General features: G+C 36.5%; 1 protein-coding gene across 1 annotated transcript; it reads left to right on the forward strand.

Moving 5' to 3' along the window:
* The first annotated feature begins 1,899 nt into the window (after window positions 1–1,899).
* Window positions 1,900–20,829, forward strand: RBM45 (RNA binding motif protein 45). The gene is given in 11 exon segments (XM_021703080.1): window positions 1,900–2,356; window positions 6,364–6,486; window positions 8,602–8,728; window positions 10,974–11,096; window positions 11,999–12,178; window positions 15,009–15,138; window positions 15,312–15,396; window positions 15,596–15,661; window positions 15,663–15,760; window positions 17,452–17,652; window positions 20,290–20,829. Coding segments are annotated over 10 exon segments (1,425 nt in total). The 5' UTR covers window positions 1,900–2,056; the 3' UTR covers window positions 17,645–17,652; window positions 20,290–20,829.
* The last annotated feature ends 948 nt before the right edge of the window (window positions 20,830–21,777 follow it).

Genomic DNA, 21,777 nt, shown 5'->3' on the forward strand with positions numbered 1-21,777 from the left:
GCATACCAATCAGTAATTTTGTTTTACAAAGAATGAAAATTGCCCAGTCTGTAACAGTTCAAGAAAATTATACATTTTCCACTAGATGGCACTGGTGTGCAAATAGTGTTGCTAGAATCTTCAGATTCTCACATCAATAAAATTATTAACATTGCCACATTGTTTTCATTCACTTTGATTGATCTGGGTACAACAAAGAGAAGTGGAAAGTTAAAACAAGATACTTCCTTGACTTCCTAAGCTCCAGGGTAAACAGAGTCCTTACTTCACAGATACAGGATGTAAAGCAAGGAGAAATTATCATAATCTTGTGCTAAAGCCAGAGTGAGAACCCACAATCCCTGACTCTTAGTTGCTGTCATACAAGTATACAATATCAAAAGTGGGGGAATGCATACCCTAGTCAAAGGGAACAAGAAAATTCATCTCCATTGTTCCATTGTACACATATTATCTCATTTGATGCCTAAGCTATGAGCTCCATATATATTATCTCATAAAATCCTAAGTATACAAACCCAATGTATTAACTTCATAAGAGAAAGAGAATGATCATTTTGTTTAATACTATATCACTTAAATATAGTACAGTGCCCAACACATAGTAGACAGTCAAAAAATTTAGTCTTTAAATAAGTGGATGAATTAACTGAGCTTAACAACTACCCCATTTAGTGAGTAATACTATTTCTCCTTGCAGCTGAGGAAACTGAAGTTGGAAATATGAAGTGACTTGTCCAAACTCACACAATTCAGTGGCGAAAACATTTAACACAATCCGACATTATTTTGCACTATATATTTACATGTAAGTTTTCCACAATAGAAAGAAAGCTCTCTGAGGACAGGGATCATGTTTTTCCTTTTCCTTATTGTTGTGTCTAGCTCCTTACACAGAGCTGGCACGCAGTTGGCACACAATAAATAGTATTTATCTGTTTAAGTTCAAAGCATCCCAGATCTTAGCAGCCTGGACTTGAACATTCGAAGAGCTCTACTCCTGGACCACTTTCTGTTTCATTCTTTTCATTTTATTCCAACTCCACTACAAAATCCAGGTCTCGTTTCTGGATTTCTCCTAGTTTCCCACTGACCTCTCCTCAAGTCCCTATAACAAGAAGTCTTAGAAGTCAGTACACGGGCTCCTGGGTGGCTCAGTTGGTTAAGCGACTGCCTTCGGCTCAGGTCATGGTCCTGGAGTCCCGGGATCGAGTCCCGCATCGGGCTCCCTGCTCGGCAGGGAGTCTGCTTCTTCTTCTGACCCTCCCCCCTCTCATGTGCGCTCGCTCTCTCTCTCTCATTCTCTCTCTCAAATAAATAAATAAAACCTTTAAATAAAAAAAAAAAAGAAGTCAGTACGCATTCCCACTTTGCTTTCCATTAAGATTTCTCCTAGTCCTAGAGCTGAGCAGTCCACCCTTTCAGCCCTCAAATCCCCAGGGGTGTCTGTGGGAGTTGAGCAGATCAGCAGACGGAGATGGTTCTGGTTTTGGCTCTGTTATTTGTATCCCTACTATCTTTGGCTATTCCAAGGGCCTCGATTTCCTCATCCCAATTTTCTCAACAAATCAGGCTGGAATTGGATTATCTCAAAAGTTCTTTATAGCTCTAAAGGCTATAGGGTTTTTAACTTTATCCAGTAATGGTCTTCTATTGAGCTTATGACCAAGATGGCAAACTTTGGGGGAAGAATGCTTGGGCTCTAGGGGTGGGAATAAAGCCAGCGCTGGGAAAGCCTGTGCACCAGACAGTGCTGTTCTGGCCACAGGGAATGCGGATGGCACACCTGAGTTCGAGCCTCGTTTCCGCGGGATTGGACTCCCGGACTGGGTCGGCCTCCCCACCCCCCGGACCGCTAGGGGGCGCTGCAGGCAGCTCCCCGGAAGCTGGCACCAGGCGCGGCCGGACCGCGGCAGGCGCCCGACTCTTGCGTCTTCCGGAAGCGGAGCGCCGGACCCACAACGGCTGGGTGTGCAAAGCGGCGGTGGCGGGCGCGGCGGAAGCGAGGAGACCTGAAGGGGACCCGGGCCTGGCTCCCGCGCCGGGGTGGAGCACCATGGACGAAGCAGGCAGCTGTGCGAGCGGCGGAGGCTTCCGGCCGGGCGTGGACAGCCTGGACGAGCCGCCCAACAGCCGCATCTTCCTGGTGATCAGCAAGTACACGCCCGAGTCGGTGCTGAGGGAGCGCTTCTCGCCCTTCGGCGAGATCCAGGACATCTGGGTGGTGCGAGACAAGCACACCAAGGAGTCCAAGGGCATCGCCTTCGTCAAGTTTGCCCGCAGCTCCCAGGCCTGCAGGGCCATGGAGGAGATGCACGGCCAGTGCCTCAGCCCCAACGACACCAAGCCCATCAAGGTGCAGGTGCCCGGGTTGGGGTACCCGCGGGGGTGGGAAGGGATGGGGCCTCCCTGCACCTGAAGCTGTGTCAGCGTGGGGTCGGGGTAGTACAGCCCCTCCTTGGGGCGCACTGGGCAGCGGCTGGCATTCCGGGGGCGGGAGGATGGCGTTCGAGAGAGGGGTGCGGGGGTTTGGACGGTGCGGAAAGAACGTCCGCCCCGACTTGAGCTGCAGAGCTGACTGGGCCTCCCTCCACTCCGGCCGTCACCACTACGCAGCTCTGGACTCCACCGCCCACCTCTGAACCGCCACTCTCATAACCCCGTTTACCATGTATAAAAACAGGTTTTGTTTTTGTTTTTGTTTTTTGCTTTTCTTCAGGTTGGTACTGAACTTATATACAACTTGATAAAAGTGTATGAAACTGGCCTCTCTGGTGTTGGGCGTTTGCCCAGTACCAGACGAAAGTGTACATGTATATAACGTTTGAATCAAGGTGACTAAAACTGCTGCTATTGTATATTTGTCACACTATTGTGATTTTTAAAATCCTCTTAACTAAGCCCTCTTTGTGAAAGTAGTAATGGCATACGTTTTGTTATTGCCACTTTTCTTTGAAAGCAACCAAAGTAAACTGCCCCAAGAAGAGCCAAATCAGGGCGCCTGGGTGGCTCAGTTGGTTAAGCGACTGCCTTCGGCTCAGGTCATGATCCTGGAGTCCCTGGATCGAGTCCCGCATCGGGCTCCCTGCTCGGCAGGGAGTCTGCTTCTCCCGCTGACCCTCCCCCCTCTCATGTGCTCTCTCTCTCTCTCAAATAAATAAATAAAATCTTTAAAAAAAAAAAAAAAGAGCCAAATCATTGTGATGGTAGTGTAGTGGTATTGTTTTTAATGCTTCTTTGTATACTCTTACTTCACCCTGGAGGTATTTATATTGTTTCCGCACTTACTTGTGTAAAATTAAGATAACTGACACGTGGCAGGAAGGGTGATTTTGAGAGTTATTTGGCTTTATCGATGCTTTCAGCACAGTGCTTGGCAAAAAAAAGGTAGGCCCTCAATATATCCTTATGGTCAGTAGTAGCCAAAATGTCATTCCTTACTGGCTGTGAACTCAGTTCAGGACCCATTCCTGAGGATCTGACAGTTGCTTAAACTGTACCCTCACCTGTCCTGTAGAAAAAGTTGCTGTGTATGTAATTCTGTTGGAGACTTCCACAAAATTCTCTTTTCCTCGACTTTTTTTTCCCCCTTTTATTCCTCCCATTTACTACAGAAAACTGGTAAGGATATTATTAATACTGACATAAATGAAAGACTGAAAGATATTTCAGTCTCGGAGGTCTTCCCTATCCCTCCAACCACAAAAGAGAAGGAGCACAGGAGTATACCAGCAGTACGGTAGACCACCATAGACATTTCCTTTATTTCCGCCTCCCCAACTGTCTGAAATGGAGCAGAACAGATCATCAATAAAATGAATTGTAAGGCCACAGCATATGCTAGATCAGGGGTTGACAAACTTTTTCTGTAGGAGGACAGATAGTAAATATTTTAGGCGCTGTGAGCCACATACAGTCTCTGTGACACGTTCGTTGTTTTTAACAGCCCTTTAAAAATGTAAAAACAATTTTTAGATCATGGGCTGTAGAAAAACAGGAAGCTGTGGTTTGTGACTCCTGTCCTAGATTGGTAATTTTTATCTCCTTCTAATTAAATTAGCCTAGAGGGTTTTTTTATACTTTTGAGTATAACCAGAGATCTCTGGGCAACCCAAAAAGTGCCCCAAATCTCAAACCCATATAATCCCCTTTCCTTGATTAAATTCCTACAAGAGAAGTAAAAGTCCCAGCACTGAAATGTACCCTCCCTTTTAGCCGCAGAGAAGTTACTCCCCAAAATAATTCAAGTTTAAGTTGTTTTCCACATTTTGGTCCACTCAGTTTCAGCCAGAAGTTTGTTGCATTACAGGACCGAGCTAGACAGTCTAAGTTCATTCTTCAGCAGGTTCAGCTTCGTCTGTCTTTCACTGGAATGTAGTTTCTTTGTGTTTCTTTTTGTTTTTTCTGTATTTCCCGTTAAATTAATTCAGCTTCAACTTTTCTCATGTAGTTTGCTTTTGCAAAGTTCCAAAGGATCTATAAGACACATAAGAAAATTATAGCCCTGGGCCTGCAGCCAGAAAAGATTGGCTAAGTAAGAGTTATTCTGTGACCAACTACATTATCTGGAGGAAAGGGGTAAAGTCTTGGTTTTCAGCTTCGCAAGAATGTCTCTTATTTAGAGTCTGTAGTCTGAACATAAAGTCTCAGGAGAAATCCCCATTAGGTGGTTAATTATTATACATGTGTTCTGCTCAGACACTGCCTGCCTTGTTGAAAATTTGAAACACTCTAGACTTCTAAAATTTAGAAATTTGTGATCTGATGACACCTCCAGTCTCAAATCTTAACTTGAGCCTCTTTCTTTTCCCCCAGTGTCTTCCCATATTCGTAAAGGTTTCCTATTTTATTTTTCTATTGATCATTCATTAGTGATACGTCCACTAGACTGACTTTCTAATGGGTCATTTCTGTATTGCTAAGTACTCTATTACTAATACCTCATACATTGCTAGTGTAAGTTTATTGAAGGAGTAACAGTAGACTCTAGGAATATGTCTCCAGCTGTATCTTGTCAACAAGGCCCTATACCTCTATGACAGCTGTTTTCTAAGCAAACATACGATCTTCTGTTTCATATTTTTGAAATCCCATGGCTTTATAAGTTCTCTGTCCTTTGGGTTGCTGCCTCCTACTCTGGAATTCCATAAGTTGAGGTTTTCTCATACTTGAATGGCATACAGCCGCCCCTTTAAAGTAGAAGAAGGAGAAAGAAACCTTAAGGGCTTCGTGTGGTGATTTATATTAATTGTATTACATGTCTTCAAGTTATAAAAAAACAAAACTAGTCATTAAAATTCTTATCCTTATAGCTCTGTACAAATCCACAATCCTAATTAGAGATTTTAACATTCCTCTAGGATAATATAAAACCAAAACAGTTTTATAAAGTAACAATCTAGTATCATAATCCAAGTAATAAATCTAAGTAATCTAATGTCATAGATGATGTTTCAGTAAAACTAAATTGCTAATAGTAGAAAATGGAGCCTCAGGTAGTCCTGTGCATTTTCTTGCTCACATAAATCATTTGGATGGTCCCTGAGGTGATCCAGAATATGGTTATGTTACCTTTTTTAAAGGTTAATATTAGAAAGAAAACAGTTAAAAATAATGACATTCTAGACTTAAACCCGACTATATCAATAATTACATTAAACATAAGTAGACTTAATGTGCCAATTAAAGGCAGAGATTATCAGGATTTATAAAAAAAGAAAGACCAAACTAAATACTATTTAAAAGAGACATAAAGATACAAAGTTGTTGAAAGTTAAAGGATAGAAAAAGCTTGTGTGATGTCATACAAAATGGTCTTCAACACAAAGAGTATTAACAGAGAAAGGGCAATTTCATAGGAATAAGAATATCAGTCAAAAAGTACATAAGAATCCCACATGTTTATGCAGCCAGTAATACAGCTTCAAAATACATGAAACATTATTGATAGAACTAAAAGGAGAAAGATAAATTTGCAATCAGGTTTTTATACTCCTCTCTTAGTATCTGATAAAACAACTAGATAAAATCAGTAAAGATGTGATATTTAGATAATACTATTAATCAACTGTAATTGGCATTTATTAGACACTGTATTCAGCAACTATGGAGTATACATTCTTTTTCAATGCACTGACTTCCTCTTGGCAAACAAAAGTGCAAAAGTAAGTGCAGACATTGGTATTATATAAAATGTCATTGCAGTAAAGATTGCTTTAAAAAAACTTTTTGACAAAACGCTATTACATTGTGTTTAACCTAACATGACTCTCACACTAATAATGAAGTAAGTATACTTAAGAAATAGGAAAACAGTTAACTGATTTTTTTTATATTATTTTTTGGATTTTGTTTGTTTCTTAGGTTTTCATTGCTCAGTCCAGATCATCTGGAAGTCACCGTGATGTTGAAGATGAAGAACTTACGAGAATATTTGTTATGATACCAAAGTCCTACACAGAAGAAGATCTGCGGGAAAAATTTAAGGTACTTATGTTTTCTAATCAGCTAGCATCTGTGGTAACTTACAATCCTAAATTGGTTGTATGGTTATTAAATCTCAAGTGTTGTTTGAGTTAGATGATTAGATTGCTGGTAGAGAATTAAGGAACTGTTTTTAAGTCACCTATTTCCATCTAGTTTTAAAATATTAAACCTAGAATAAACTAACTTAAAAAAAAAAACATAAAAACTGAAAAATATTAATGATGGTATTTTCCCCCATATAAGGAAAACACAGATTCAGGAAAATAAAGTATAAAGCCTGGAGTTTTAAATTAGGTCACATACCTGGTAGGTGGTGGAACCTGCTCTTGGTCTTTACACTTTCAAAGTACCCTCTCACCACTCTGTTGCTCTCATATAGAGGGGAGTCAAGCAAGCCTGAGTGTGTGAACTGTATTATCTAGTATTGATTATAAGCCTGTGGCATGTAGATGTACTTATTCACAGAAAGGCTCATCCTTTATAGAATTTTTGTCCTAAAATTAAGCCTTTGAAGGAGTTCTATTTAAAGGAAAAAAAAACTACAGCTCTGAACCGTATAGCAAGATTATAGTCCATGAAATTTGAAGAGAATTTTAAATCTCTTTTTAGCCATTGATTTTTATATATGTGATATACTTTCACAAAAATAATTAAAAAGCAATTCTTAAATTGTTTTGAGTTGTAATTTTTCATCCTTTTTCTAATAAGTTTCCCAACACTATGAATCAGGTGGGCAACAAGCAAGAAAGAAAAGAAACAAATAGTGAAAAGTAATTTTCAAACTTTCTCTGTCCTACCCCAAGTAAGAGTTGAATAAAATATCTCAAAAATAACAACTACCAAAAATATATATTCCATACTTCTTCCAATAGTAAGAAGGAAGTTTTTATCTTACATATTTATAAATTTTTATCTTTTTCTGAGTGAACAAATATGACATTTTATCCAAATGTATAATAATTAAGTTGCTAACTGGTTACCTGAGAATTTTACAAAATAAAAAATAAACACTAAGGGGGCACCTGGGTGGCTCAGTTGGTTAAGCATCTGACTCTTGATTTTGGCTCAGGTCATGATCTCAGGGTCGTGAGGTGGAGCCCTTCATAAGGCTCCACACTCAGCTCGGAGTCTGCTGGAGATTTCTCTCTCCCTCTCTCTCTGCCCCTCCCCCTGCTCACACACATACACTGTCTCTCTCTAAATAATAAATAAAATCTTTAAAAAAATAAATACTAAGAATTTGTATCCCATATTTCTACCAACATTAAAAGTAAACTTTTACCCATATTTTTCACATAGAGAATTGACTTTCTGAGTACGTCAGTGTGTTTTAGTGATACGCTTTGAGAGGCTCCTCTTCAAAAGAATACATAATCAGTTATGTCCTGTTAGAAGGCAGACAGCTGTAGCTAATGTTTAGTGTGTCCCAGACCCTTTAGGTCTATTAGTTCATTTAACTCTTAAAATAACCCTTTGAAGTAGGTACAACTTTTAGCCCCATTTAACAGGTAAAGAGATAGGCACAGAGAAGATAACTAAACTGCTCAGTTAATAAGGGACTGAGCTAAGATTTGGATATGGAAGGTTCAATTCCAGCTTGTAATCACCACTGAGCAAGACTTTGGAGCTTTCCAAACCATGTACACATTCTTACGTGCCCTCCATGACATGGGCAAATTATTTGATTTCTCAAAGACCCAGTTTCCTTGTCTGCGAAATAAATAGTATAACATATATAGATATACAAATATATAATATATTGTGTGTATATACATATACGTACGTATATACATACCCACATACATATTATATATATATCCTTGAAGAACTGTTGTAGCAGTAAGATAATATATGTAAAGCAAATGCTCAGAAGATGAAAATGAAAATCATCATTATTTTGGTTGTGTTATTATTTGCCTATATCGTTAGTATGGTTCTTTTTCTAGTGCCTCATTAGTTTGTGACATTTGGATTCTGTTATTAAAAATGGCTGTAAATTCTAATTCTCATTTCTAGTTTTGCCAATAAGGGACACAAATAAACTTTAAGTTCTGAAATAATCTGTTCAGTTATTGATTTTGACTCCTCTAAGATCATTTCTTTTAACTCTCATAGGTGTATGGAGATATCGAGTATTGCAGCATTATTAAGAATAAAGTAACTGGAGAAAGTAAAGGTTTGGGTTATGTTCGATACTTAAAACCATCACAAGCTGCCCAAGCAATAGAAAACTGTGATCGAAGTAAGGATATGTTCATTTAACATATTAAAGACTTCTTAAAAACTTTTAATTATTCTAAATAACTGAATTTAACCCTTGGTTTTGCTAATAACCATACCTGCTAATTTAATCCTAGCATCGGGAGTTTAAATATATGTATATACCTAAGATGAAAATTATTTTGGGGCTGTGATTAAGTTTTCATTGAGGCACTGTCTTGAAGAGAAATACGAACAATTGCATTAACTTAATAAGTGAAAATACTGTTGCCACATTTTGGTTATTATTTCTATAGTAATTTAAGATTTTTAAGTATTAAAAAATTGACTTACCCTTTCAGGCTTTTTTAAAGAATATTTTTTCTTTGTATTAAAAAAATCTCAAATTTTCTGTTATATTTGTTCATGTTTAACCTAAACCTTAAATAGAATTAAGTATATACTAATAAACATAAAGGTTGAAGTTGGGACTTAGTGTAATATTTGCCCACATAGGTAACTAAATATATATTGGGTTAATTTTGAGCTAGAGTGACATTAATTGGATCTTTTGCTGTTGCTGGTATATATAATGAAGAATAAGAATTTTAAAGAAGCCAGGGAAAATATCGTTTGTTGTCATACTCCTGGTTATATTGACCTTGAGAAATGAGGAATAATTAAATTGGTAGGTTTTAGGGTATTATAAAGATCTATATGTACTGGAAAGAATTATTGCTAATCAGTAGAATTCTTTTTTTTTTAATTATATTTTATTATGTTACGTTAGTCACCATACAATACATCATTAGTTTTTGATGTAGTGATCCACGATTCATTGTTTTCATATAACATCCAGTGCTCTGTGCAGAACGTGCCCTCCTTAAATAACCTTAAGATACACACCAAAATTTCCTCTCAGATCCTTCTGAATTTCTCAGTCAACCAGCATTAATTGAGTACCTATGGCATACTCAGCAATATGTTAAGTAAAAAGATACAAAGGGAATAAATATATAGCTTTTAAGGAATTTAATTATATTGGGTAGCCAAGATCTAATAGACAAAAAATAGTTAAAGAATAATAGAAGAATTTTTAAAAGGCTCTTTGAAAGCAGGGAGTATGTTTTATTTGTCTGTTTCTGTCATTCCTAGTACCTAGTACTGTTAGTTATAGGCCCTCTGTAAGGATTTATTGAGATCTCTATCAAAGATACTGCCATTTTTAATAGACTCAATAAAAATTTGCCAAATGAGAAAATGTTTAAAAATGTGTGGTATGGTCCAACAGTGGTGAGAAACAAGTGCACTGAGAGCATGAGAACACCTCTAGAGGTAAGATTGACATCTGGTATAGAGTAGGCAGAAAAGAGGGTGACAGCAGTTTTAGCAAAGGCACAGAGCTAGGAGTAAACATGTCTTTGCTTAATACTGTGAAGGCAACAGTGTGAAGAAAGCGTAATAATCCTGTTGAGAAATTAGGAGATAAAGTTAACTAAATACATTGGCACCATATATGGGAGGTTATAAACAGTTCAACCTCAGTTAGGATTCCCTTGTAGATTGTTTTAAAAGCAGAAAAATAACTATTAGGACAGTTGATCTAACCACAGTATCAAGGATGGATTTCCAGAGAAAGAATTCAAAGTGACTGGTTTTATCCTTTTAGGAGCCACTGAATAATATGATGAAAGCTATGAACCTTCTCCTTTGAAATATGCCCATATGCACATATACATAAGCATTTTGTTTAAAGTTTCAGAGAGTTCATGGAACCTTCCCACTTTTTGAAGCTCATCTTTGAGCCCCTACTTAAAACCTTTGATCCAGAGGCACAGAGACCACTTAAAGAGTTGTTGTAATTAATTGAAGGGAATCTGACTTAGAAACAAAGGCAAAGAAATTAGAGTAAAAGATAACATCTTGTAAGTGTATTTCAAAGGAAGAATCTTGCTAACAGGTTGAATGTGAAGAGCCCTGTAGGATTTTGATGTTGAGCCAGGGAGAACGAGCCATGATGTTTTTTGTAATAGCAGGGAGACTGGAAAGGATAGGATAGAATTGCTGATCTTTCATGTCTACATTGACCCATAACTTGAGATTCTTGCACTTTTTATTTATTCTTTGCCATCTTCCAAAAAGCAAGTAAGTAGGTCTGGTGCAAATGGCCCTTGTGTAGATTTTGTTTTATACAATTACAGTTAAAAGCTAAGCACTAGCAATAAAGTATATTTGCAGGTGTGTTAAATTTGCTATGAAGTTTGAAAGTCATAGATTCTCTTTTTCAGGTTTTAGGGCAATCTTGGCTGAACCTAAAAATAAAGCATCTGAATCCTCGGAACAAGACTATTATAGTAACATGAGGCAGGAGACATTGGGACATGAACCTAGAGTAAATATGTTTCCATTTGGTGAGTAAGGTATCCTTTATTTTAATAGTATATGTAGAATATACAATTGGATTTGGATTTCATAAAATATTCTTTAGTCTGTAAACCTCACTTAGTGAATAAAAGTTAGTATGGGGTTTTTTGAGAAGTTTTTCATGACTCCTCATGGTCTTAATATTTAACACTTGTGTAACTAGTATTTAACACTATGTGTAACAGAAAACTATAATTGGAAATTATTATATTATTATATAAATATATATTATTATATTTTATGTATAACAGAAATATAATTATATGTTTATATTATATATAATTATATATTTCTATGTGTAACAGAAAAAAATAATAATTCCAATTATAGTTTTCTATGGTTAGTTATGTATTATCTAAATATTAAACTACATCACTGCCACTTTTTTTGAGTGAGCTTCTGCCTCTGTGTAGGACCAAAAAGTATGAAAGACCTATCCTGATATCCCCTCAGTGTGAGTCCTAAGATTTTATCCCTAAGGTACTGCTGCTTTAAAATTAGGGCTAGAGAAAGGAGAGGAATGACAAAAGTAGAAGTTAGCCAAAGGGAGAAATGAGTGATGAAAGTAAGTCCTATAAATGTTATTTGGCATAAACTTTCTTTTAGGTGAAACCCGTACCATATTTTGCAGTTTTGCATACTAAACATATTCCTCTGAAGTTAGACTACACATTTCTGCTTATATTTCTGTGTCAAAGGCAGGGGAGTGGGAAGAGTTGTCTGTTTTTTCACCATTGGTCCCTCTGATAGTGCTAATGACCAAGAACATACTACAAAACACAGTGCCTTGGTCCAATGCAATGGACTTAATGACAGCTCATCTTCCTTGTACCTAAAATGTTGACTCTATAGAAATTAAAAGATGTACTTTTTTTTTATATTGTTGGAGAACAACAATCTGAATTTTCAAGTTTCGACAAGAATGATAACAGAGGCCAAGAAGCTATCTCCAAACGCCTGTCAGTTGTATCAAGAGTTCCTTTCACTGAAGAGCAGCTTTTCAGTATTTTTGATATAGTACCAGGATTGGAATACTGTGAAGTTCAACGAGATCCTTATTCTAATTATGGTAAAATAATGTCTATTACTTTTTAATATACTGTGTTTTGTTAAAATGTCTTTTCTCCAGTGGCACTTCTTATGTCAGATACTCTTTCTTTGACAACTTTATGTTTTCTTTTTCTCCACTTTAAACTTTCAAATACAATGATACCTTAATAAATAAACCCCTGAGAATATATCTCCTTTATATAAGTCATTTATTTTTATTTATTTAAAAGATGTTATTTGTTTATTCGACAGAGACATAGCGAGAGAGGGAACACAAGCAGGGGAGTGGGAGAGGGAGAAGCAGGCTTCCCGCTGATCAGGGAGCCCGATGCGGGGCTTGATTCCAGGACCCTGGGACCATGACCTGAGCTGAAGGCAGATGCTTAACGACTGAGCCACCCAGGCACCCCAAGTCATTTATTTTTAAAGAATATTTTAACTCCCACAATATAGAGTGTTCTCTCTTTCCAGTTGTACAACCAGAATACCTCAGGATGGGGTCCCTGTACTCCTGATTAATGCTAGGCAAAGTTCTAAAACCCTTAAAGCTTCCTCCTCGTCCCTAAGTGTCTCTCTTTTTTGTTGTTGTTTTTTAAACTTTATACCTTAAAATGAAACTCCTTCCCTTCATTTCAAACATCTAATTGCTCTACTTCTCTCTCTACTTCTTCCCAGTCTTAATTATAGCAAGGCTCTGGGGCGCCTGGGTGGCTCAGTCAGTTGAGCGTCTGCCTTTGGTTCAGGTCTTGATCTCAGGGTCCTGGGATTGAGCCCCATGTCAGGCTCCCTGCTAAGTGGAGAGTCTGCTTCTCCCTCTCCCTCTCCCCCCGCCCCGACTTGTGTTCTCTCTCTCAAATAAATAAGATCTTTTTTAAAAATCTGAAGCAAGGGCGCCTGGGTGGCTCAGATGGTTAAGCATCTGCCTTCGGCTCGGGTCATGATCCCAGGGTCCTGGGATCGAGCCCCACATCAGGCTCCTGGCTCAGCGGGGAGCCTGCTTCTCCCTCTCCCTCTGCCTCTCTCCCTGCTCATGCTCTCACTCTCTATCTCTGTGTCTCAAATGAATAAATAAAATCTTAAAAAAAAAATCTGAAGCAAGGCTCTAATATCAGCCATTTGAACTTATTAACTAGTTAATTGGTTAAACCTAATACCTAGTGTTGGCTTAACCATCTTCATAATTTTTTAAGGTTTTTTTTAAGGCTTTTTGAAAATGGAGTTATTGTGGCATAATGGAAAATGGTTGGCATTCCATTTCACATTAGACTCAAAATGCAAATCCCAGCACTGGCACGTAGCTCTGGGACCTTGGCAGTTTGCTTATCCTTTCTGAATCTCTTTCTTCATCTGTAAAAGGGGATTATTAATACCTTCTATGCCAAGGTTAGATAAGAATTAGAAATGCTGTATGTAAAATACCTAATGCAAGTCCTGGCACATAGTAGGCACTCAGGAAATCTCAGGAGCTTATTGGTTTGTTTAGAGAATTGGAGGGGTGGTATAGAGAAGTCATACTTGGCATCTCTTCTAGTACTATAGATACACTCGATTTAGTCCTTTCCGGGTGTTATGGATGTAAGGGGAAGTAGGAGAGTGAGTCAGGTCATCGGGCTGGCAGGCCTGGAGTGGTACCACTTTTCACACAGACACTTGCACTTACTATTACTCTACCCAGCGCTGGTCTCTTAGCACGACTACCCGTCTGAGCCTACTTTGGACCATCTCCAACCCTAACCCAACCTTAGACTATCATTCTTTATTCTGACTCTAAGGCACACACTTTGTGTTTTTTGGCACATTCATTATTATGTATAATTCTATTTATTTTGTATTTCTTTCCCTTTTATCGGGTATGTTGAAATGTATTTGTTCCTTTACCTTCTATATCGTTTCTCTGGTTGAGTATGTCTGATAAATAAATATATGTGTTATTGGGCACCTTTTTATTAATAGAGGTATCATCATAGAGTTCTATCTGAATTAGTTTTATATGTTCATTTGCTATCTGAATTTTATTTTCATTAAAATGTTGGGGTGCTTGGGTTTAGAAAGGAACGTGAAATTATAGCAGTGTTTTCCCCCAAGTGGGTTATATTGCATATATCGGTTATGTATTATATTATATTATATTATATTATATTATATTATATTATATTATATTATATTATATGTATGGGTTATATATTACGAAAACTTTTTGGTTGTGTTACAGGCTCATGGGCTGTCCATATATGGACTCCAGTATAAAATTATCCCCCCACTACAGCATCACCCTCCTGAATTGAAATCTATTTCCTTAGCTGAAAGCTCTCCAAAGAAATGTGAAATATGTGACTTCTAATCTGAGAGCCTCTGTTCCCTACCTTTTCTTTTTCATAAATAGCACTTTTCCTTTCTCTAGCACTGCAGCAAGCCTGATGACTGTATGCTTTTATCAGGCTATATATTCTCCTCATTTCATTTCCTACTCAGTATGATAGGGAAAATTTTAAAATTTCAAAGCAGATTTCAAAGAATAAAAATGTAAGAAAAACTGTTTGGCTTTAGGTATATCTATCATATAAGAAACACCAATATCCTAAAATTAAATTCATTGGACAGAACTTACTCTAATAATTACACATTTTCCTTAAAATATCATGTTTATATTTTTGCCAAAATCTGGTTTAGACTTTGTAGGAACATAGCTGTTGCACATATGTATAAGAAAACTTTGTTTTCTGACCCATTTGACTCTGTTAACTAGTTATGTGATTACAGGCTATTTCTATATTGTTTGATTCTGTGGCAAGACAGGCTTTGGTACCTTGTGTTCTTTTTAACTCCTGATATTCTCTACTTTGTTTTAGGTCATGGAGTGGTTCAGTATTTCAATGTAGCATCAGCTATTTATGCAAAATACAAGTTACATGGGTTTCAGTACCCTCCTGGGAATCGGATAGGTGTTTCCTTCATTGATGATGGGAGTAACGCAACAGAGTAAGTACTATCTCAGGAGGGTTTACAGCAGGGCTTTGGGTATACATGATGTGACTTGAAGAATAAGAAGAGAAAGCAGTTGACCTCTTGGGTGAGGAAGTCACACAAAATAAGTTACAGGTCAGAGACTGAATATTTCTAGTTTTCTGTAAATTATCAGTTCTTATCTTTAGTCTTCTCAGAAAAATGGCAACGCAGATGGTAGCAGCACAGCTTGCATCAATGGTGTGGAATAATCCAAGTCAGCAGCAATTTCTGGTAAGTAGGTAAGAATTTAACCTCTATCATACATCAGTAGGCTATAAAATAAATGTGGCCTTTGTTTATTACCTATGTAAGAAAATTTTCAGAGCTACAGTACAAGATCACATAGAAGTCATGATATAGATCTCTTTAGCTCTTGGCTTAAAATCCTTAAAGTGCAGTTTTTCTTATTTTGTACCTAACTCTTCAACAGCAATTTGGAGGAAATTCTGGATCACAGTTGCCTCAAATCCAGACAGACGTTGTACTTCCATCGTGCAAAAAAAAAAGCCCCTCCTGAAACTCCTGTGAAAGAAAGACTTTTTATCGTGTTTAATCCTCATCCTTTACCTTTAGATGTATTAGAGGATATATTCTGGTAAGATTTCAATTCCACGAAGTTACGTTTATAATATAATTGATTTAAACCAGTCATTTAAGCCCTCTCACAAACTTGAAACTTCCTATATCTAATACTTATCAGATAGAAATGATTTGTTCTGTAGTTTAAAAAATTCCTTATTTATATCACCTTTTAAAATATATGATCATTTCTTTCTCTTCTTTATTATACATCTTAATTCTCCACACAGAATTTCCTGTTACTTTGTTTTGAAGACATAAAACAGTATTGTTTTGGGGCGCTTGGGTGGCTCAGTCATTAAGCGTCTGCCTTCGGCTCAGGTCATGATCCCAGGGGCCTGGGATCGAGCCCCGCATCGGGCTCCCTGCTCGAAGCCTGTTTCTCCCTCTCCCGCTCCCCTTGCTTGTGTTCCCTCTCTCGCTGTCTCTCTCTGTCTGTCAAATAAATAAAATCCTTAAAAAAAAACAAAACAGTATTGTTCTGAAAAATTGCATGCATAAAATGGACAAATCATTTGTTTCTTGATAGAAAATACATCTGTGTCGACCTTTCCTCTAGAATTCTTTTTATATAACTTTTCCTTAGTGATTGTAATACAGCTGAACAGAGTAGCATTTTCTATTTTGTCAGCACTCTGTTGGATCCTTAAGGATTATATTGAGTAAACAATTACTTGATTGTAAGGAAGAGTACATAATAAGTGTAGAAAAAGGAAGGCTCTTGTTTATTTTTGTGTTTTTAATAGAACTCCTTTAATCTTAACTTTTTTCTTTTTGGTCTTTTTCCTCCTTGCCTTATAACAGGGTTAGCAAAGGAAAAAAAAAATAAGAAGCTCATTGAAGAGCTGCACAAAACATCAGTAGTTCGAATATTTTGACTTATTTAACTGATTCATGTAGTTTATTTCTTGAACATTTCCTTTGCGCCAGGCAGTCATCATGCTAAGTGCAAGAGACATTGTGTAAACAAAAGATAGGATGTAAATAAGACATAATAGTTCTTATCCTCTGAGAGCTAATCTCATGTAGGAGACAAACAAGTGAATAGGATACTACAACCTAGTGAGGTTGGTGTTGTGAAAAGGAATGTCCAGGCTATGAAATACATAAGGGGAGCATCTATTTCTGAAGTTCTAAGAAGCAATGTATAATGGAGACCTGACAGATAAAAGTAACTTAGCTAGAGAAGAAAGGATTTGGGGGGCAGGGGTGGTTATTTCTGCAAGAGAGAATGTGAAAGGAGATGGTTAGAGTATGGAATTTGAGAGACTGGGAGGGAGGGTGAAGTGGGAGAGGACAAGGCCTATGTCAAGAAAGGCCCATAAGCTATGTTAGGGAGTTTGTCTTCACCCTGGATGGGATTTTTAAGGAGGAAATGATCAAATCTCTGTTTTAGAAAGATCGCTAGAAAGACAGGGTAGAAAATAGATTAGAGAGGGACAAGCCCAAAGGGCAGGGAAACAAGTGAGGAAGGTATTAGAGCATTCCAAGGAAAAGATAATGACCAGCTGAATGAGGAAAGAGACCTGAGTGAGAATGAAGAGAACTTGACTAATAGAGCACGTGTTTGAAAAGGAAGATTGACTTGAAGATTGGATGTGGGGAGAGGAATGGAAGAGGAGTCCAGAATGGACCCCAATTTTTGGACCTAAACAATTGTATTTTTATCAATTTCATTTGATTTTTTTTTTTTTAACTTTGTTTCAGTCGTTTTGGTAACCTGATCGAAGTTTACCTCGTGTCAGGAAAAAACGTGGGGTATGCCAAGTATGCAGATCGAATAAGCGCCAATGATGCCATTACTACTTTACATGGAAAGATCCTAAATGGAGTCAGACTTAAAGTTATGCTGGCGGATTCCCCAAGAGAAGAATCTAACAAACGACAAAGAACTTACTGATTCTTGAGGTAAGCCCTTTTTAGTCTGAATTTTAAAAACACGTTGGCTAAATATTATAGCAAGAGGAATATGTATAGAGTTTCTTTTTAGGGATTTGGAAGTTGTCAGTTAAAAGCATTGTGACTTAGTGCTTGGCTAGTAAAACCAAAGGTTGGGTTAATTTCACAATATATTTTTTTTAAACTTGAACTTTTTAAACTTAAATGTTTTCAGTGTTTACTGGGAGAATGTTTTTGCCCTTCTACAAAATAAAATCAGATTTCAATGTAGAAAGTTAAAGTGGGTTTTTTTGTTTGTGAATGTTTTAATATTAAGAATTTAATTTTTTACCATATGTTTAACTTTAAAATTGAAATAGTGCTAAAGATTTTTAATTTAGAGGATTAATGTCAATGTCTTGAGTTATAACTTAAGGTAATTTGTAATAACCTTTATAAAGAGTGTTTTGACATCTCACTAGTGAAATGCCTAAAAAGCAATATCAAATAATACGTCTTTTTGGACCTTTTGAACCTAGATGTTTTTCTCTGGACTTGTATTTGTGAGTTTGTGCATTAAAACCAGACATTTGAAAAGTATTCTCATGTGTATATATGTATTAAAAAAGGAACCCTGCCAATTTACCAAAAACTCTTGTCTATTATAATGATACATACAGCCATATGAATTTCTTTTTCTTTTAGTTTTCAGAGATCAAACTTATATTTCTTTTTCTGTGATAGTCAACACATATCTCCATGGCTTAGGGAAACATTCTTTAAAGTAGAAATGTTCAACTCTTTCACTTTTTTTATTCTGGAAATGAATTCTGAGTTTCAGGGGTAGCTGAGAGTTTCCCTGTTCCCACACACAGCAGCTTCCCAAGTCCACTGCTGGTCAAATGGTAGCAGTTGGCAAGCACTTTAGATTGACTTGGAAGTTACTGACTTGAAAGCAAATTTCTTTTACCTCCGTTTTCTTTCTGACCAATTATGGCAACTAGCAGGTATCAGAGTGAATTGTCTCAATCCTTACTGCTGATGACCTTTTTTCTATAGAGCAAGTCAGGTGATTAGTTCCTCCTTCCTAGAAGGCAGTTGGCAATAGGAAATGCCCGTTGGGCCCATTATGAATAATCCTAATTTAAAAATGTCTTGCAATGTTTTATTTAATTACAAAATTCATTCCCATTACCCAATACAATGTAAAAATATTAAAATGCCAGTGAAAAAGAATTAGCAAGTCCTTAAAACGAAACTGTTTACATTTACAAATAAAATGTTAAGACCTGAATTCTGGTTAGACAAGCTATCTTCTAAAATAGCACACAAAAATGTGTTTGTGTCTGTGAATATTTTAATATATAGCTAACAGTTCTTTTATTCAAAGAATCTTTGTCCTTAAAAAAGGACAGTAATACTAAGTTCTTAATATGGGGGAAATATATGAATTACTCTTGTGGTTGAGCCTTTCCTAGTGATTATTTGTATAGTATAAAAATATTAAACTTAAAAATCAGAAGATCTGGCTTGGAATTCTAATTCCGACGTTTAACTGACTTGATTGGGCAGATCTCTTCACCTTTCTGAGGCTGATTTTTTTAATAGGGTTATTGAGAGAAAATTCATCAGCAGAATTCCTTATAAAATATAATAATGTTTTGCAAGTGTGAGCTAAAACTTGCCTTGGTGATTTCAGTGAATCTTTGACATGTCATCTTACCAGAATGGTCAGAAACTAAAAGTTTAATGATACAAAATGTGGCCAGCTGCTGCTGTGCGAATGAAGCTTTATAATACCACGTTTTCCCTGTAAAAGTGATGTACATTTATCCCGTTCCCTACATCAGAGGAAGTACCTATTCTTCAGCATGACTATTCATAAAATATAAATCTATCCTTTTTCCCTTTATTGAACCATTGTACCTATTCAGAGCAAAGATAAAGTAGGTTCAGGTTAGCTAAAAATGGTAGGACATAATCAGCTGTATTGGTTTTGAATGTCTTAAAAGTTGCAGCACGTTTTTTAAATTTATTTTTGTGGTAGATTTTCTGTTTACTGTGGACTCCATGAGATTCTTCTCCTTTGTTGGTATATTAAATAAATGTATTATATAAAGGTTCAATAAAATAATATGAAAGAGTTTCCCAAATTTTACAGATTACAGCAGTTGAAGTTCTTTGGGAGGGGGAGCATTTTTTTTTATTTGTTCCCTTGATTTCAGGGGACAAGCACCACTAATAAAGGCTGGTTCCTTTTGTCTCTGAGAAATAGGCCTAGGATTAAGTGAGCTACACCTATGAAATAGGAAAAGAAACTGGTCTAAGAATATAACTTTGAAAGTAATTGAGTTCTATTTTGAACTGGGTTTAATGTACAAAATATGTTTCTCTTTCTATTTGAGGAAAATAAAAATTTTAGTATTTCAGAGCATCCTGATTTTGTATTAATTCACAGCATTTTCCCTTCAGAAATTCAGTACCTGCTTGCATCATCCTTCTGAGTAAGTTTGGTTTTGCTTATTTGGGGACATCTGTGATTAAGTAAGCAGATAACATTGGTTATTTTGAAATAAAAGAAATTCCTAACATTTTAGGAATACTAAATACAATAGCTGTTTCCTTTCAGGTGATGATTTTCATACTTCTGTTGTGTTCTTTCTACAGAACAAAGACTAAATAATGACATAATCCTCAGCTGACTGACTGAAAATGTGACTGGACGCACTCCCTGTGGACAGTTGACCGCTTTTTTTTCATATACCTGATAGTCTGTGCACAACATTGTTTTGTCTGGGGAGCACGGATTGTTGACATGTATTTTTGAATTCACACTTCAGTGCTAAAACTAATATAATAGTTGTTTCTTAGAGCAATATGTTGTTATATGTAGCAGAAATAAAGTTTTCTTTGCTTGACTAAATCATGCCTTATTTATGTGAAAGAAGAGAATAAAACGTATAACAGTGTTTAGAATTTGACAAAATGACATATTTCATTGATTTTGAGATGCACATTTTTTCACATTTTTATATTTCTGAAATTGGACACATCTTGATATCAATTGTGTGCCATACTGTAATTGACAACCTGTTTTTATTTCTTAATAGAACATGAAACAGAGGTGCTTCCTTCAGTCAGTTGCATCTGAGATTCAATAAAATATGGTAATTGCTGCTCAACCTACACATGCAGATTGGCTACATACTTATACTTAATCTGAGGCAAGAGCCAAAAGACATATCAGAAATATTTTATACTGTATTTTTATAGTTATGCCAAAATTTGTTGGTAATTTTATAAAGATCTTTGAAGATTATAGAGCAATGGTAATAAAAAAAAAGAGTTTTAGGTTATTATTGACAATAAGTTTAAATAAATGTTAGTGGCTTTGCAGGAGGGTGGACATTTTCCTTTATAAACACAAGATATAATGGCCACTGTAAAAACATGACACGTAAGTAACTTCAGAACAGACTATGATAGAAAGAATAGTCATTCCAAAAAAGGATTAAAAATTAGGACCCCACTCTGCTTGTATTTTGAAAATCCAAGAAAAATTTTTAGCTGCTCTTAAGGTGAATAATATGTATCAAAAAAGGTATATCTAAGTCAGAAACTCAGCATCTTAAAGAAAGATAGAAAGATACTATAAATGGTATGCAGTTATTAAAACCACTGAATTACCTCCTCAATATGCTTCTCACATTCTGAGTTAAACTAAAAATAATGAAAGATTAAATTCACTGAGCATAATAGAGTATTGCAGTTTGACATCTCTCCATTGAAAAATTGAAATCCTTTTTTTGAATCAGTAATTTTAATAAATTTAGATAAGAAAATTTCCAATCTCATCTTCCCAGGCAGGACTTACTGAGAATGGAATCTTTGTGAACCAAAGGGCATATTTTGAAAGGAAAGTAAATGCTCTCGTTCAAAATGAAAAAAAAAAAAAAAAAAAAAACCTAAGTGAGGAGATGAGGATTAATTACCAACAGGTAGACTTATTCATCCTGAACTCATTTACTGTGCACATAGTTCCATTTTCACGGATTGAAACCAAATTGTGCCCTACAGGTTATCAGACTCTACCACTCGTTAATACTTGAATTCCCCCAGAAATAATATCTGGTAGCTGGTTAATCTAAACACTAT

This window comes from Neomonachus schauinslandi, chromosome 3 (assembly GCF_002201575.2).
Source record: "Neomonachus schauinslandi chromosome 3, ASM220157v2, whole genome shotgun sequence".
NCBI classification, from domain to species: domain Eukaryota; kingdom Metazoa; phylum Chordata; class Mammalia; order Carnivora; family Phocidae; genus Neomonachus; species Neomonachus schauinslandi.